The sequence below is a fragment of the Vanacampus margaritifer genome, chromosome 1 (genome assembly GCF_051991255.1).
Source record: "Vanacampus margaritifer isolate UIUO_Vmar chromosome 1, RoL_Vmar_1.0, whole genome shotgun sequence".
NCBI classification, from domain to species: Eukaryota; Metazoa; Chordata; class Actinopteri; order Syngnathiformes; family Syngnathidae; genus Vanacampus; species Vanacampus margaritifer.
In genome coordinates, this window is record NC_135432.1 from 21,393,064 (window position 1) to 21,412,239 (window position 19,176).

The following is a 19,176-nucleotide window of genomic DNA, read 5'->3' on the forward strand; positions in this document are numbered from 1 at the left end:
CGACCGAATCGCAGCTATTTTATACTTAGTTTATACAGTACATCACTCTATGATATTGCTTAATTTTTGTTATTTTGGATAAAGTGCTGCATCATCATTTTGATGTGGCAACCCGTGGCAACTTGTGACCATCCTGAATAAGCACGCCTCTTAAATGCTGGTCTTGGAAAAACACGGTCACTCAAATCTCAAGGCGCTACTGCTTCAAATAATACCACATAGCAGCAGTATTTTTGATGACAAATTTGACCTTAACATTATGTAAAACATAACTTTACTATAATGGCATTCTAAAAATATTTTGCTCTACTAAAAACAGATTACCAATAAACAGCTGGCTGTATATTTGGACCTTAGCCTCCAGACAGCAGGCCAAATGTAAATAATTATACCGTTCATACGATCTTCCTGTGCTTTGTCAGGTGTCAAAGATCACATCCAGCGATCTGGATAAATGTTTACCAACCACTGAGCAAGATTCATAGAAATGATCTTCCTTTAAAAAAATAATGTGCGGCAGATCTGCTGAGTTTGTTTTAATTAACACAACTATTATGTATGTAGCGCTTTCACAACAGCTGCAGCTGTAACAAAGCGCTTAAAAGAACACATGATATAATCAAAACAAACCAACATTTTTCTCCACCATTCCTGCATAGACTTTGTGTTTTGAGGTGGTAATAGATGAAAGCGGAGCGATTTAAAGTTTCCTTTTAATCAGTGGATCAGAAACGTCACGATCACAGCATGAATTATGCAATCAAACACAAAGCTATTTTGTTGTTGAATGGCAACAAGTCGATACACAAGAAGAACATTTTTACTGTCACTGTACATCACTGGCATAGCTCTATGAACAAAGATATATTATTTTATTATTATCTTATTTGCAGTAAATAATATTTGGGCCTTTAAAGTAACATTTCTGATCTCTCATGAAACCATAGGGGCCACTAGCTTTTTCATGTTTTGTTGACATGACGCACACACAGGTGACTCACATGTGAAAGGCTGTCGGTCCAGATCGGATTACGGGCTAATTGATATGAGTTTAGGGATTCCACTTCCAGTCTTGATACTCCTTATTAATTTCTTATCAATTCTCATTGGGTGAGGGAATGAAATAACATACAAATCTGTTATCAATGATGTTATCATTATATAAAAATGTTGTTTAAAAAAATAAAATAAAAACCTATTTAGGCCATTAATTAGGATTCAAATAATTATTTTATTTTGTTTTGGCTGCTCAAAAGCCCAAAATGTCAGGTGGTGCAACTAAGTGAACAGATTAAGTAAAAAAAAAAAAAGGAAAATATAATTTTATAGCGAGTCAAATAAAACACTAAGGCATGATTTTATGTTTAAAATATTTTGTATAATAGTTGTAAAGCTCTTAAAATAACTGCAAAACATTTGTCCAGCAATTTACTGTATATTATCTAAATGTCTGGGTGGTGCAACAATAAACATTGGACTTCTATTTTGAAGTGAAGAAACATTAGCTGTTTGAAGCTTTGCAAGTATCCAGCACCAGTATCATCTGCTCCTAACCTAACTTTAGGCAAGCAAATCAACGATTCAGGCTCCGTTCGAAAACTGAACCGAATTGTTTGAGTCTCCACATTTCATCCTCCCACATAACCGGGGCACCCCAAGGCTGTGTGCTTACCCCCCTGCTATTCCCTGTACACTCTTTAGAGAGAGCACAGCTAAATGACGACCAAGATCATCCATCAGGCAAACTTCAGCTTAACACCCTCAAAACAAAGACGCTTAAGTGTATAATTGAGTATGTGACCAATAAAGTTGAAACTTGAACCTTGTTGGGTTGCTGCAAGGGGTGGGGCTACAACCACACACTCTCCAGACAGCAGACGCTTGGAATCATAAAAGACTCTGAAGGGGACAGAGCGCTTTCACAACATGAAGGAACTGGACAACAACATGAGGGGGTGCACGAACTGTGCCCGCTCCTCATCTGATGACCTCGTCTTCTTCGTCAATGGGAAAAAGGTAAAAAAACGTCATTAATTACAATTATCACAGTTGTTTATTTACATAATAGAGGTTTGTTTATTTGTCAGAGACCACGTCCAGAAAACAAACTCAAGACCAGATTATAGCGTTGTAGCTAATTTTCATCTGTAAAATAAGAAATGAGCTAAAGAATTAGTACCCGGTAATGTTATTTATATTTTTTTAAAGGGGGCATTTGCAAATATGCCTACATATCGGTACACGTTTGTCATATATGTGTTTTGGCCACAATTTTTTGGCAAATATACCAACATGATTTACTGTATTAAGCATATTTGGCAAAAATAATTCATATATTGGCAGGCTTTGGTATCTTAAGAGATCATTTTTTAAATGGTTCTTTGGAGAAGTTTTTTTTTTTTGTTACCTTGTGATAATCTTAACTGGTGAATAACGAATGCTGAAGACAGCAAATGTGACGACGGTGTTTTAAAGAGCAGCCGACAGTGTGGTCTGCAAACAAGCCTGCAGCTGTTAATAAGTAACTGCTCACATTTTGGGCTGCAACATCTGTTCAACACAATCATTACATAGAATTTAGTTCATCACATGGGGAGGCAATCTGTTATTTCAGCAATTTATGGATGACTTATTGATGTGAAGACCGCACAAAGCGGAAGTGAAATTTTCTGTTCTTGTTGTGCAGGTTGTGGAGTCAAATGCAGATCCTGACATGACCTTACTCACCTATCTGAGGAGGAAGCGTACGTCACACGCACGCACGCACACACACTCATGAAGTAGCAGAAATACTCAGTTTTATTTTTATTTTATTTTTATAGTTGACTATAACAAAGTGGAAGTCAAGTGATTAATGATGTAATAGATATTTTTTTCAGCACAGTACGGCACTCCCCAACCTTTTTTATGCCACAGAGCGGGTTTGCGGATATCACGGCTCACATGTTTTGTGGGTTGGGTCAAGTGATGTTCACATTGCGAGCTCGAGGGCACGTTCAGTCAGGGGAGTTGTGTTGGCCTCATTTAAGGAGGAGAAGGAACCAAATGAAGCAGGAGCTACTAGTTAAGCAGACTTGTACAGATTGTGTTGTACTGGGTTGGCAATTGTCCTGTATTATGCGTAGAGTTAACTGTTACACAATAATTTTATTTTTATGTTCCAAGTACAATAAAACCGGAATTAGGAGCCTATTCACTATTGTAGTAGTTTTGATGGCCTGATGAATTAGACGTCTATCTTCCTTTTTAATGTTATTGATTAGGCCTACAATGTTTTTGCTCATACAGATCTAGCAGTCGTGTCACCAGAGGTAGAGTCCAGTATTGTGACAGCTAAGCCAAGAAGCCAAATTTGATGTGACTCTCAAAGAGCATGTTCATGAATGCATACAGAAAAGCAATCAATCATCAATTTTGTGGAACTACTCAGGATGGGATATGGATGTTTTTTTGTCTCAATATTTTTGATTTGATAAAGCTGCTTCTTTTTATTTTCCTTTTTTTTATTTTTAGTACCGCTGTTATTGGTTAATTGATGTATGCTTGGTTCATTGCATGTTCAGTTTTGAAGATTTTGTCATGGTTATCTGGTTGACATTCTGTAAATTGAGTTGGACTTTAAAAAAATATATTTGTCATTATAATTTGTACTCTGCATGTATGTGATTTGACTGCCTTTGATAAAACTTAGCCAGTATTGCATTCAACTGCCCAATACTTTTATTTATTCATTTATTTTACATTTTCACCTTTAGATGGAGTGTGCCTTACTTATTTTTGCTAGGATATCTGCACCACTTGGTTACATAAAGTTTCTGGATTATGTTGACTGAGTTCGTAAATAACCCATTTCTGATGTTTAAGGTTTTGAAAAGTAGTTCACATTTTAGTACAGTCACAGTAGCTGGCTTGGTTGATTCTGTGTGAATGTCTCCGATAGGCTATACGATTTTTTTATTTATTTAGTGGCAGTGCGATGTTAATTTTTTTTTTTTACCATGCGTGCATGTAAGGCAGGCATCAACATGGCATCCTTAAGTGCTTTGAAGGTCAACGTCATAAGAGTCTCTTCAGTTTGTACCACAAAAATGATGAGACCTAAATTCACTGTCACCGTTTATTTTGTATACCTCTGTTTCGTGCGCATCGAGGGCCTCTCCAACTCAAATTCCCAGGCTGACTTTGCAGCCCTGCATCACACAGACTCTAATCAATCAATTTTTTTCCTTGTGACCCATTGAGGACTTTATACGCTTTGTATGGAATGTGTACGTTTTTTATTTGTATGTGTGTTTTCTTTCAGTGGGCCTACCGGGGACCAAGCTCGGTTGTGCCGAAGGTGGCTGTGGTGCGTGCACAGTGATGCTGTCCAAATACCAACCTCACACGCAAAACCTACTGTATCCTGCCAACTCACAGTCATGTGTTGCCACCTGACGTCGAGAGCAAACTGATTTCAAGCTGATAACCATGCTGTCATATTTATGAATGACATACGATGACATCCACCACACACATCCGCAGAGCTCAGGATTAGTCTGCCTGCACCTTGATCAAATCCATCAAAATTACATTACACCACCTGCACCACAACTTAGACGTCCTTTTATCTAGCCCAGTCAAATCTTTGGTCAACAAATTGCCAAAGCGCAAGGTGGCGTGCGATGCCTATCAAGATGCAGCTGTCAAATTGGCAAACTCTAAACTAGACTTGGCCCGGCACAAAAATGAAGATGTGCGCTGAGCGCACGGGTGCCTCTCTACGAAAATATGGCAGAGTCCTTAGCGCTGCTCAGTCATTATGCTGTGAACGCCTGCCTTGCCCCGATCTGCTCCTTGCATCTGGTTGCTGTGACCACAGTGGAAGGAATCGGCAGTGTTGCGAGGCAGCTGCATCCCGTACAGGTAACGGATCCCAAACTGTCCTATGGAAAGGCATTCATAATTTTTTTTAAATGACCTACTCGTGTGCTGAAAAGTCCAAGACAATTAAATGCACTAGTAGAGCTACCATGCCTTACTAGTAACCTAATTTCCACTACTACCTTCCATGATTCTATGACAATTCAGTGCATTAGTAGAATAAACTATGTCTTTGTTACAACTTTTACTACCACTGCCTTCCACTTCTTTATGACAATTCTGCGCACTAGTAGAATAACGAGGGTGTGCTATAAGAACTATTTCTTTGTCATGAGACCCCCCCCCCCCCTCAGTTCTGTAAGATATTTCTGCACATTAGCAGAGTGGATTAGCTTACACTAGTAGAACGATTGTATTACTGCTAAGGTTTTTCCGCTACTGTATGAGATTTCAGTGCACTAGTAGAAAATGTTACTAGTGAGGCAAAAACGTACACTATTTCACATCTACACGTTACCTGTTCTACTAGTTAAGTTAAGCGCTAGATGGTAACGAGTACAATTGTATAATTTCTCTAGTAGTACTAGTAGCAAGCTGTTGTCAACTAGAGCACAGGTTTGCCTCACTAGTAAAGTGTATTTGCTTTACTACACTGTAAAAATTTGTAATATTTACTTGAAAAAACCTAATAAAGTTTTTTCACTCAGAAATTCTAAGTAAATGTTACAAGGAGAGTTGTGAGTAAGTTTGACTAGTTTATATATATATATATATATAGGAACAAGGTCATGATCTTCAGTTTGGTAGATAGACATGCTACCACCTGAGCCATGCCACTCTTGACCGTTTGCACAGTTTTGCCTCACTAGTAAAGTGTATTTGCTTTACTACACTGTAAAAATGAGTAATATTTACTTGAAAAAACCTAGTAAAGTTTTTTTCACTCAGAAATTCTAAGTAAATGTTACAAGGAGAGTTGTGAGTAAGTTTGACTAGTTTATATATATATATATATATATAGGAACAAGGTCATGATCTTCAGTTTGGTAGATAGACATGCTACCACCTGAGCCATGCCACTCTTGACCGTTCGCACAGTTTTGCCTCACTAGTAAAGTGTATTTGCTTTACTACACTGTAAAAATGAGTAATATTTACTTGAAAAAACCTAGTAAAGTTTTTTTCACTCAGAAATTCTAAGTAAATGTTACAAGGAGAGTTGTGAGTAAGTACGTTTGACTAGTTCCATCTGACTCCAGCAATACACTAACATATAGAAGGAGTGGCATGGCTCAGGTAGTAGAGTGGCTGTCACCCAAGCTGAAGGTCATGAGTTTGTTCCTCAACGCTTACATAGCTTTTGTTTTTTATTTTATTTTATTTTTTTTTAATATATATAAACACGTTAAATGTACTCAAAACTCTCCTTGTAAAAGTTACTTAAAATTTACGAGTGACAAAAACTTTACTGGTTTACACTATAGTGTGCAGTAAAGTAATGCGGCAGTGGAAGGCAGTAATGGAAAACAACAGTAGCAAGACACAGTTGCTACAAGTAAGAATGAAGCATACTAGTTCCTAGACAATTCAGCACTCTAGTAGGACATTGAATAAAGCCTTAAAAGGCTTGACATTACATGTACAAGTGAGTTCACCTCTGAATTTATGGTGAAATTGCCACTAAAACAATGATTATGATGTGCAGACGAAGGACTTTAGTTTCAATAAAAGTGATGTGAAAGTAGAACTGCCAGTTTCGACAAACACTTGACACAGTCATTAAAAAGGAGAACTATTTATTGTGTTGTATTCAGGAGCGGATTGCAAAGGCCCATGGCTCGCAGTGCGGTTTCTGCACTCCGGGTATCGTTATGTCCATGTACACACTGTTAAAAAACAACCCCATTCCCAAAATGGCTGACGTGGAGGAGGCCTTCCAAGGTAATGAAAGTTTCACCATCACATTACGCGCATAGTACTTCCGGGTGACAAAAGCTTAATGTGTAACAAAAATTTCTATTTGGCCGAAGCAGAGCGTTTGCAAACGATTAATGATTATTTTAGCCTTCTGCTGTTCAGTTTAAATTTGAATGTGTGATGTTATACTAAGATGAGATAAGCGACAAAATGGTGGCCATAATTAAAATTTCAACTGATTAACTTATTCGAAGGTATGGACCCAAGTTAACATGACCATTGAAGCACTAACTAATTAGTTCAGGAGATACCCAAAAATAAAGGGCCTTAAACTTGATCATGGTAGATATAGCCTCAAGGCTAGCATACTAGCATAATTAGCAAATGAGCCTAGCTTACCAGTCAGCCTTTTTTTTTTTTTGTGACTTATTGCTGTTTGATTTACATCTCTTATCTCTTAGGGTTTGGCAGTCTATTATCCATCTTATCTAACCAAAGTCTGCCAGAAATTGTCACTATCTGCTGAACAAAAAGTCATCTAAGAACTTTTGGACACGCAGCAGATGCTTCTGTTGGTCAGATTAATGGCACAGATGTGTCTTTTTGACAGTGCAAAGGATAGCTATGGGCTGTATCAGGCAACACTACCAAGTGCACTACTACAAGTTTTTGTCTTTCAGTTCAGGGCAGCGTTTGCAACTCGCTTTTGCCACCAGGAAGTACCCTGGTGCTACTTGTTTACAAACATGAAATATCCCTAACATGTAATTTGTATGCTGCATATTCTGTGTTTAATTTCAACAAAGTATACTCTTTTTTTTTTAGGAAACCTTTGTCGCTGCACTGGATATCGACCCATCTTGGAGGCCTACAAGACCTTTACTGTGGTGAGAAACAGTCAGATTAGACCAGAGTTTCTCAACCTTTATTGAGCCACAAGGCTCATACAGAAAGTACTTTGATTTTGTTGCAAGACTACACTTATAACTCAAAACACAAATCATCTTGGCTTTCACTACACTGCAAAAACTGAAATCTTAAGTAAGATATAATTTCTTAAATTTAACCTAAATTTGCTTATTTTTAAGTTATTTTATGCTTATTTTAAAATATTTATTACTTAATTGTCTTGTTTGATCAAGCAGTCTAGGCATTGAGTGTTAACAGCCAGTTTGAAGTACTGTGAGGCTTAAAACAAGCATTTTCCACATTTTAAGATGACAACTAACCAACATCAAAGGCCCTGAACTGAGGTTTACTAAATTGAATTGTCTTATTTTAAGATTTACACTCGGAGGTTGTGGGTACAATCCCTGTTTGGGTCATATCAAAGGCAATAAAAATGGGTCCTGTTACCTCGCTGCTTGATGCTCAGGTTAAGTTATCCAACCATAAAAAAAAAATACTTATGTATTTTAAGAAAATAGTTATATTTATTACAGCTTGAAAAAAAGTCAATATTTACTTGTTTTTAGTCTAAAAATACTATTTTCAAGACCGCTGTGGTTGATATGGGCCAAGTATAATTTTCTAAATTTTCTAAATTTTACAGGTAAATTTTAGTTTTTTGCAATATATTAAAATAAATAGAAATGCCATTAATATGTTCCAAGCCACCCCCCCCCAAAAGTGACATGTTATAAAAAGGAAAATTGCATTCTATAATATATATATTTTTAAACATAATTGAATAGAATGGAAAGAATTAAACAATTTGTGATGATGATTAATTTTACTTAGCCATCAGTCATGAAGATACGAACAGATGACTTGCCTCAATAACTGCAATACTATTACCAGTTGTTGTTGTTGTTGTTTTGTGCAGAGGATAAAGAAAATATGCACACATCCAAACATAAAGGCCACATGAAATGGAGACACAGGCTAACTGTACTGTATCCTTCTTTCAACTCGTGTTTAATCACAAAACGTTACTGGCAGCGATAGATGAATAAAGAGACATCATTTATAGTAAATTAATAATTTTCGGACCAAATGGGTTTATATTCTATGGCATACCTGATATTATTATTTTATTGTGCATTGGTTTAGGGATTATTATAGTCTGTGAATCACTCAGTTTAGGTTGTCCCTTTAGGAGGGTGGATGCTGTGGTGGGAAGGGACGGAACAACGGCTGCTGTATGAAAAATGGCAATGCAGAGGAGAAGGAGGTGGAACTGGATGTAAGTGTTTTGCACTTTAACAAGACAGCGTTATTAAGTGAAGTAACAGCGTATGCAAAACATTTTTAGGTGTCCTCGAGGCTGTTCAACGCTGCTGACTTTGCACCACTTGACCCCACGCAGGAAGTCATCTTCCCTCCAGAACTGATGGTGAGAAACAAAACATCTGACATCTCATTCTGTATTTAAGTCGAAGCAAAGATGCTGTGGTTGTCTGGATATATTAATACTCATTTTATTACCAACATTTTTTAAGAAGAAGAATCCACTTTACCATTCTTCTCAAAATCCACAGCTAGGAAAACAACCCTGCATTTTGTGTGTCTTTGTATTTGGACTTTGAAATATTTGTACTTCAACTTACTTACTCCATGTGAGTACTTTCACTTTTTTACATGTCTACACCCGTGTAGTCCCTGAGCAAAAGTCCGAAGACTCGCTCGCTGCATTTTTGCAACGACAGGGCAGTGTGGCTGCAGCCTGCCGACTTGGATGAGTTTCTCAGTCTGAAATGGAAGCATCCTGATGCTCGAGTGGTGGTGGGAAACACTGAAGTGGGTACGTGTCAACTCCCATTCACTCAAACACAAACACACTGAGTATCTCAAACCACCTGCTCACTGTGTTTGTGCGTATGTAGGTATAGAAGTCAAATTCAAGAACATGGTCTATCCCGTCATTCTGGCTCCAGCCTTCATCCCGGAACTCCACAGAGTGACACACACTGATGAGGGTGACTACTGAGACAGATCGTGACTCCTATTAAAAATAGATTAGGAAATGTGATTATGAAAACGAGTCTGTGTGGGTCGTGCTTGTAGGTATCGTGTTTGGCGCAGCGTGCACTCTCACCCAAGTGGGTGAGGTACTGAAACAGGCGGTGGAAGAGCTCCCTTCACATCAGACCGAGGTTTTCCTCGCCATCCTGGAGCAGTTGCGGTGGTTTGCGGGTCAGCAGATACGCAACGTTGCGGTGAGTGCGAGCACCCCTGCTGTGTGCATTATGTGCGGCCACACAGGGCAGCTAGGGCTAAGAAATGAGGCATAAAACTACAAGATTACCAAATTTTTTGTTTTATATCAAAATAAAAACCCTCACAAACTCAGACAAAACTACAACTAAACTAAAAGGAACCCCGACTGTCATGACAAGTTTGCTCTGTATTATTTATTTGGTTGTTACTAACATAACTATGAGATTCATTATTCAAAAATCATTTCCAGTTTAATACATTTTGTAGAAATTTTATTTGGACATACGCCGCCATTGTTATTTACATAGCAACGCATTCAGTGCGTAGTGACATACAATGGAGGCAGGCTCTCTGCCGGGTAAGGTGATTTTAGTTAACAAAAACTAACGAAAAAACGAAAACAAAAATTCAAAACACAATCTCGTTAACGAAATAAAATAAAAATTAAAAACTAACTGAAACTACATTTTACGTTTACAAAACTAACTAAAACTAACTACAATTATAGCAAAAATGTCCTTCGTTTTAGTCTTTGGTAATTAAATGCATGAGCCTTTGGGGATGATTTTAAATGTGATTTTAAGTATATTTATTTAACCTGAATTAGGACGTTTGAAAGTGTCACACAGAAGTGACGTCATCTAGCAGCAGCCAATAGAAAAGCACCTTCGGATGACGTTACTCCGAGGCGACAACGAAATGCAACGCTAGCTAAGAAATTAGTTACTTTTCACATTTTACCATGCCGTTTATTAAATTTTGCGCACAAGCAGAGGTGGCAAATCCAGGTCCAGAAAGTAAAAACCCTGGCACAGTTTGGCTTTAACCCCAGGTGCTAGCTAGCTAGCTCCCATGGTGCTCGTTTACCTGCTAGGGAGCTAGCTAGCTAGCATCAACGGCTAAAGCGAGACTGTGGCAAGCTTTTTACTTTCTGGACCTGGATTTGCGCACTAGTAATACACGTTAAAAAAAAAAAAAAACTAATGCTGAAACTAACTGAAACTAAGCATTTAAAAAAAAAACTAAAATTAATAAAAACTAACAGAACCACCCTGAAAACTAATTAAAACTAACTAAATAAAAAAAATTAAAAAAATTAAAATGAAATAAAAACTAATATGAAAATTCCAAAACTATGATAACTTTGCTGCCGAGCAATGTGAAACACCGATAAAGAAAGCAAGGTAAGCATCGCAGCGTTCCTAAAGAAACAACATGCGATCGGGAGAGTCACCCTCGCACACGCCGTGCTCCCGTCATTCACCATTCAAGAGTTTTGATCGTCCCTTTATAAACGCCACGGAGGCTTACCTTGCTTTCTTTATAGGCATTTCACATTGCTCGGAAGAGAGAAAACCACCATTCTACGTCACTACGCACTGAATGCATTGAGACGTAAATAACAATGGCTGTGTACGTCCAAATAAAATTTTTACAAAATGTATTCAACTGGAAATGAGTTTTGAAAAATAAATCTCATAGTTATGTTAGTAACAACCAAATAAATAATATAGAGCAAACTTGTCATTACAGTCATGGTTCCTTTTAAAGTAACATTATTATTATTATTTTTTTCTTAATGAAAAATTCAAAATTTTCTTTGCTGTAATATGTTGTATGTATCCCCACTACTCTAATCTCGACATTCTGATTAATATTGCTTTTGTGGAATATGAATTAAGCAGCAAAGTCCACCTGTTTTTATCCATCTCAGGCCATTTTGTCATTTGCTGAGCAACTGTGATAGTATTTTCAGTCGACAGCAAGTGAAAAAATGCACCCCCCATGAGATGGATAACAACCTGTAGATTTTGCTTCTTAACTTATCCATACACGCAATATTAATCAGAATTTCGTGTTTATATTAGTGTGGCTGCATATAACATATTCCCCTTTAATTGAATTGTCATTATTCACTTTTCCGGACATTAATCAAATGTGTGTTTGCTGCATTTCAGGCTATTGGTGGGAACATCATGACTGCCAGCCCTATATCAGACCTTAATCCTGTTTTTATGGCGGCCAACAGCAAACTCACACTGATGGACAAAGGTTAGACACAGTTTAAGATTCATGAACTAGTAGCGTTTTCCTCACTTGTAAGACAATTAAGTGAGTTTATCCTATCCTCTCTCTTCATTAGATGGCAGTCGTGTGGTTCAGATGGACGACAGTTTCTTTGTGGCTTACAGGAGGACTGTGCTGCGACCACAAGAAATCCTGCTGTCCATCCAGATTCCCTATAGCAGGAAGGTAGATCAGCTAACCATTGTCTGTCACCCTGAAACTAAAGTCTAAATAAAATAGGACAAAGAGTAATGCAATTGAAAGAGTAACCAAGTGTCAGTAAGTATGAGCATATGCTCTCACACATACTTAAATATAAGTTGTAAAAATAGAAGTACTGATTCAGCTCCTGTACTGGTTCATAATCCTGTGCTGTTACTTAAATGTTTCTGTTTATCCTCTGTAGAATCAATTTGTCTCAGCCTTCAAACAGTCACCTCGCCGAGAGGACGACATCAGCATTGTCACCGCGGCGATGAGTGTCACTTTCACGCCCGGGACGTGCGTCGTGGAGGATCTGAGGCTAAGTTATGGCGGCATGGCAGCGACCACAGTGCTTGCAAAAAATACAGCAAACAAACTGTTGGGAAGGTATAAGCAAAAAAAAATAGAAATGGATAAAGGAAGGAAGAGGGAACGTAACGCCCTCTGATATCATCCAGATGCTGGGGGGAGGAGTTGCTTGAAGAAGCTTGCTCCTCATTGGCAGAGGAGTTGACCCTCGATCCCTCTGCGCCAGGGGGCATGGTGACATACCGGCGAACTCTTAGCCTCAGTCTATTCTACAAGTACTACCTGACAGTACTGCAGAAGCTCCGAGGGCAGGTAACCGGTGTCTCACTCACATCTGTGTAAGACGAAAGTCTTCATTCTTAGCCTTCAAATAAGTCTGAAGTTAAGTTCGCTCACCAAGGCCAGCCCACCCGGCGGAGTAGCCACCGCTAGCCGCATCCCGGAACCATGTTCACCAACCCCATTGTAACTATTTACAGCAGATACATTGCAGCCACAATACAACCTTATCACGACAGCCTTGCATGTTGCAACAAATGTCCAAACAGAAATAGAGCCAGACAATGTTTACATTCTTACAGGAACAGCAATACATGTTATCAATGCAGATGTATAAACGAGAGTTAACCATGGCAGTGTCAGCAAGTAATCATATGCTATATTTATATTATTCAAATTATGACAGCTCCAGTTTTGGGTTAATTAGCAATATGTTACATTAATTTCATTTAAGTAAAACATAATCCACAATTTAATGATGTGAGTTAGTGATAGCAGTTATTGTCTCTCAAACTCCGCCAATTCTCCCACTCTTTTCAGGATCCGTTTATTTTATTCTGAGAAGATGAGTCTTCTTTTGTTTGGATAAAGATCCATTCTTTCTCAATTGTCACGCCCTTCTGGCAATGTCAGCATTTCGTTTTGTGAGATTTTCATTGACGTAGACATGTTTACCTTTAAGCTTGTAGCTATCTCTCAAAAGAGCAATATTTTTCTTTCGTCAACAAATCTGATCAGAGCTGCCGGTGGTCGTGTCCCCCCAGTTGGAAGCGAAAAGCACATCTGAATGTGCGCTGGATCCTCAATTAATCCCAAATCTCTGAGTCGAGTTGTCACTTGCTGCTCGACAGTCTCGTTCGCTGAAGCTTGGTCAGAATCAGCTACACTTGTGCTGGCCGCAGCTCTCGCCCGAGGGCCGCGGTGTGGTTTAATGTGTAACCTGTAACTAGATTCTGTTCCAAATCATCCACTTTTTGTTCCAAGGTGACAATGTGTCGATCTTTTTCTTGTGTCTCTTTCTTCAACTGCTGAATTTCCTGCATAAGTGACTCGATGCTCGATGCGAAGTATTTTGGTGACCATTTCTTTGAGTTTTGCAAGAGAAGATTTTATCTCCTCAATTTCGTCAGCTCTTTTTCCGCCAGGCATATTGCAACAATTTAGTTAAAAATCCCAATGTCAACAAAAATTGTTAGAAGTCACGAGCGAGTGCAGGAGCAGGTACAGATGCGTCCTTCCTCGACAGATGCGTTCTTGATTTTTCCTCCCACATTCCAAAGACATGCATGGCAGGTTAATTAAACACTCTAAATTGTCCCCAGGTGTGATTGTGAGTCTGGATGGTTGTTTGTCTCTGTGTGCCCTGCAATTGGCTGGCAACCAGTTCAGAGTGTACCCCGCCTACTGCCCAGAGCCAGCTGGGATAGGCGCCAGAATCCCTGCGCCACTTGTGAGGAGTAAGCGGTTAAGAAAATGGATGGATGGATTTTTAAATTTAGTTTCAGTTTTAGTCCAGTTTCAATCACTCTTGTTAGATTTTATATCATAATGAGGACAAGCGGTTAGGAAAATGGATGGATGGATGGAATTAGTCAACCTCACCCCGTGTTTATTTAGTCAACTTTTAGTCGACTATAAATCTATCATTTTAGTCCAAGACAACAACATTTTATGGGGTAAATACCACAGATTTACAACTTCCGTAAGTCACACGCTAACACCGTTACCGGCCACTGCTGCGACACACTAGCCTGTCAGGCCACACCTACTTTCTTGAAAAAGAAATTGGGTCTGGACAGGCGTCCATTGACAGCTATTCGGCCAAAAACAGGTCGGACAATCAAATTTGTCTATCGTCTTTGCTAATGCAGAGTGACTCATGACACCATAAATCTTCAAGATTTTCCTGCAACAACGACATAAGTCATTCACTACGGTTTCCTTTTACTCCGTCTCGGCAAAAAAAAAAAAAATTCTTCAACGAGGCGCTTTTCTGACGTCACGTCTGCTCTTCACTCATTGGTCTGTTAGCTCAGGTTTGCCCCGCCTCAGAAATGCGACTGATAGGGCTGTTGACCAAACTCACTCTCCGCCTCTGGATTTCCAGGCTAGCGACACACAGGCCGCGTCCCCTGACTGTGTGTCACATGACAGTGTCACAGTGACAGATAAGCAGACAGGATTTTACAAAATCATACAATTTTCGTCTCGTCGTTCATGAACTAAAATGTCCGTAGATTTTAGTCCCGTTTTTATCAAGTGAAGTACATTTAGTCGATGAAAATGCATACTGATTTAGTCCCTGTTATTGTTTATTAATGAGGGTTTTAGTTTAGTCTAGTTTTCATCCGGTGAAAAAGGTGTGTTGACAAAAATATTTCTGTTTAGTTTTTGTTAACAAAATTGACATTAATAGCCTATGTACTGACAAAAAATCATCACAAAGAATTCTTGTTGTATGACTTAACCGACATGAAACTAGCAAAACAGCCATCTAGTCAATCATCTTTAAAAGACTCAACTTGAGTGCGGTTGTCTGTCAGGGTCTGAATGTGGAAGTGGTCCGATCTGATCTCCTGAGTGCAACAGAGATTTACCATCAAGAGACGCCATCCAGCGTTCAGATCTACCAGGTACAACCAACCAACACCTGGCATATATTCCCATTGCCAAGAAAACAGCAAATGAACGCGTTCATCTGCAGGAGGTACCACAGACCCAGAACCAAGATGACGTGCTGGGACATCCCATGATGCACCTCTCAGCTCTGAAGCAGGCGACGGGTGAGGCGGTGTACTGCGACGACATACCACTGTTTGAGAACGAGGTGTACTTGGCGCTCGTTACCAGCAGCAAGGCGCACGCTCGCATCATGTAAGACATTCGCTTGCACACTTCAGCTCAGACAGCTGTCCCGAACCATTTTTTGGCACCACCGACCCGTTTCACCAAAAGCAATATTTTGACAGACCAATAAATATTGAAACGAATAGAAGTGAAGTAATCAAACTACACCTCACCATTATGCTAAATGTATTTTTTGTAGTTAGTGGAAGCTTTTTGCTCATTTATCTTCAACTAGCTGTTCCCATCTTGGGGTAACGAGAGACAGTGACACCCAGAGTGGGTCTGTTGGTCCACCACCGAATGTCTCGGACCGGTACTGTGGTTGGGGACCACTGCTGTACACGAATGCTCCCACTGTCAACTCTTCACGACCGCGCGTTTGTGTCGCAGCTCCATTGACTCGTCAGCAGCCGAGTGTTCGCCCGGCTTCATTTGCTGTGTCTTTGCCGGCGACATTCCTGGCAGCAACACCACCGGGATAATGCACGATGAGACCGTCCTTGCTGATGGCCAGGTAGGTTTCTTTCTAGTCACTCGCAAGGCTTGCATTATGATCCCGCTGTTCAGGTGTCAACTCTCATTGTAGGTCACATGTGTGGGTCACATCATTGGCGCCGTTGTGGCGGACACTCAGCTTCATGCCCAGCGAGCCGCCAAAGCTGTCAGGATCCAGTATGAGGAGTTGCAGCCTATTATCACCATACAGGTTAGAATTCATGGGGATGGATTTTCCAGTATTGGGCTATTGTTTTGGAATTTTCACGATAGTTTCTTTTTTTTAATTGAGTTAGTTTTTAAATTTAGTTAGTTTTAATTAGTTTTCAGGGCAGCTCTGTTAGTTTAATTTTTTTTAGTTTTAGTTATTTCCAAAATGCTTAGTTTTGGTATTGGCTTTAAAAAAATGTATTTCGGCTTAATTAAATGAAAAAGCTCAGCAAAATTGTCGCCTAGGAGCGACGTCATCTGAAGGTGCTTTTCTATTGGCTGCTTGTAGATGGCGTCACTTCTATGTGACACACTTTCAAACCTTCTTATTACGGTTAAATAGATACAGTATACAGTACTTAAATCACATTTAAAATTAAACCCAAAGGCTCATGCATTAAATGAATTATCAAAGACGAAAACCGAATCAGGCGTTACCACCACACAAGCACCTGCTCTCTTTTAACCCTAATTTGGTTAAAGGGCTACCACAACCCACTTGCTACATGTAATTTTGTTTAGTTTTTAATATAGTTTTCATTTTTATTTTATTTCGTTAATGAAAATCACCTTGGAGTGCACTGAATTGTGTGTTCACTCAGAACAGATTGTGCTGTTGGCAACCGGTGTCAAATTGAAACTCTGAAAATTGAAATTAAGTTTGAAGTGATGCAACTGGAATTGTTTATGAAAGAAATAAAATAGCACTATCGCACTCTGATAGTGATCATTTTAGGGAAGCCTGCATAGAAGTCACATATTGTTTGATTTACCTTGTCCCAAATATGTGTGGATTGGATTTATTTGCCCATCCTATCGTAAAATTGTGATTAAAATTGGGGGCAGGACAACTTAAAAACCGCCTGGCATGACTCCTTCTTGTGACTGGCTCCATGTCAAAATTGCATTGCAGAATAAACGCCATGTTGGATTGAATATTCTTTCTGGCCTTTCAAAAATGCTCTTCTAAGAAGCTTCTGGTCTGCTTGACAGGAAGCTATTGCCGCCCAGTCCTTCTACCAGCCCATTAGAACACTCCAGAAGGGAGACCTGGAGGCCGGATTCAAACAGGCAGATCACATCCTGGAAGGTGAAATTGTGAGCTCGTGAATGCAAATGGACTTGATCCAACTGCTCACATTACTGACTGACTGACTGACAGGTGACATGCACATCGGCGGTCAAGAACATTTCTACCTGGAGACCAACGTGACTGTGGCTGTCCCTCGAGGGGAAGACGGTGAAATGGAACTCTTTGTTTCCACTCAGAATCCCTCTGAGGCACAGGTGAGGGAAAACTTTGTGAGAATGTGATTTGATTAAGGCCTTAATTGTTTCCATGTCAGTCTTTGGTGGCCTTGGCATTGGGCGTTCCTGCCAACAGGGTGGTAGCCAGAGTAAAAAGGATGGGTGGAGGCTTCGGCGGGAAAGAGAGTCGGACCACTTTACTGGCCACTGTGGTCTCCGTGGCAGCACACAAGTACGCCTATCAATCACTTCTCATTGAGGCTTGTACATTCATGCCGATAAGGTTTTTCTGCTTGTGCACCAGGCTGCGACGACCTGTCAGGTGCATGTTGGACAGAGATGAAGACATGTTGATCACTGGAGGAAGACACCCATTCTATGGAAAATATAAGGTACAAAAGGCACTATTTATTCTAAGACACTTCATACATTGACCAGGTCAAAAAAACACATGATAAAGTTTATACTGTACACACATAGACAAAATTCTGTGTTAAAGTGCATTGTGCCGTTTAAAAAGATAATGTTAAAGCTTTTTCTACATCATGTATGCTCCACCAATGCCCACGTGAGTATGAAGAGCCCTGTCTGTTTTAATCTGACTGCATCTATCAGCTTTTATCTTCCCTTTATAGTGGAGTGTGGGGACCCTGCACAGTTTCTTTGGATAGGGGAGGGGCGGAGTTTTTCTTACCTCATTTGAAGTCATGTCTTTGTTTGTCAACTGTGGCTGTCGCTTTAAGATCGTGCACATGAATGAGCCTGACACAGATGCTGCAGTTATGCTTTGGGCCAGAGGTGGCAGTCGCGAGTATAAAAAAAAAAAGACAAACTGCACAAAGATCTTATAATGAAAGAAAAAAACAGTGATCACAGAAAAGGCTTTAATCTAACAAAAGTAATAATAAATTAAAAAATATATGAAAATTCACTAATGAAAATCAGACATTGCTTTTGGATTGTGGTTCAAGGCTCAGCTCATGGACAAAAACAGGCAAGGACCCCCCAAAAAACAAAAAATGGCACAGTGTTTTTTTCTCTGTATGCTTCATTTTGTACATAGAGTGGATCTTCCTTGTCAAAAATTTGGTCTCATCTGTCCATAAGATTTTCTCCCACAATCTTTGTGGCTTGTCAACATGCAGTTTGGCAAATTCCAGTCTTGCCTTTTTTCTTTTTCTTTAAAAAAAATATATATTATTGTTTATTTCTTTGCATATTTTATAGATATTTTTTCTTCTTTAAAATGCTGCTGGAACATTTCCCTGAATGAATTTTCCCAGGGGATCAATAAAGATCCATCCATCCATTTTCATTAGTGGTGTCCTCTTGTTTGCCATTAATTTGTTTTTGTAGTATGTTTTTAATGAGAAAAATAGCACTCTATAATATTGTACTTTCTTATAACAGTAGTGACATAATTAAATAGAAAGTAAAGATTTGAAACTGTTTTTGTAGCACTTTTTTTGCTTCAAGGAAATGAACTGATTCTGGTGTACGTGCCTAATAGTTTATAGTAATATTAGTCTTTTTTTTGCAGAGGATAAAGAATATAGGCCTGCTAGTGTTCTTATTTTA

The 19,176-nt window shown here is 39.2% G+C and overlaps 1 protein-coding gene across 1 annotated transcript in view; it reads left to right on the top strand.

Moving 5' to 3' along the window:
* Positions 1-416: 416 nt before the first annotated feature.
* Positions 417-19,176, top strand: part of xdh (xanthine dehydrogenase) — a 27,443-nt gene continuing 8,683 nt past the window's right edge. The window contains exons 1-23 of the mRNA XM_077582919.1: positions 417-2,016; positions 2,687-2,744; positions 4,304-4,400; positions 4,797-4,905; positions 6,678-6,804; positions 7,606-7,667; positions 8,879-8,965; positions 9,035-9,115; positions 9,379-9,523; positions 9,606-9,698; positions 9,787-9,938; positions 11,898-11,991; positions 12,083-12,192; positions 12,413-12,597; positions 12,669-12,831; positions 15,342-15,431; positions 15,503-15,672; positions 16,036-16,159; positions 16,232-16,351; positions 17,344-17,440; positions 17,513-17,637; positions 17,697-17,830; positions 17,903-17,990. Coding sequence (XP_077439045.1) covers positions 1,927-2,016; positions 2,687-2,744; positions 4,304-4,400; positions 4,797-4,905; positions 6,678-6,804; positions 7,606-7,667; positions 8,879-8,965; positions 9,035-9,115; positions 9,379-9,523; positions 9,606-9,698; positions 9,787-9,938; positions 11,898-11,991; positions 12,083-12,192; positions 12,413-12,597; positions 12,669-12,831; positions 15,342-15,431; positions 15,503-15,672; positions 16,036-16,159; positions 16,232-16,351; positions 17,344-17,440; positions 17,513-17,637; positions 17,697-17,830; positions 17,903-17,990 — 2,601 coding nt within the window. The 5' untranslated portion in view covers positions 417-1,926. The remainder of the gene's footprint in view (positions 2,017-2,686; positions 2,745-4,303; positions 4,401-4,796; positions 4,906-6,677; positions 6,805-7,605; positions 7,668-8,878; positions 8,966-9,034; positions 9,116-9,378; positions 9,524-9,605; positions 9,699-9,786; positions 9,939-11,897; positions 11,992-12,082; positions 12,193-12,412; positions 12,598-12,668; positions 12,832-15,341; positions 15,432-15,502; positions 15,673-16,035; positions 16,160-16,231; positions 16,352-17,343; positions 17,441-17,512; positions 17,638-17,696; positions 17,831-17,902; positions 17,991-19,176) is intronic.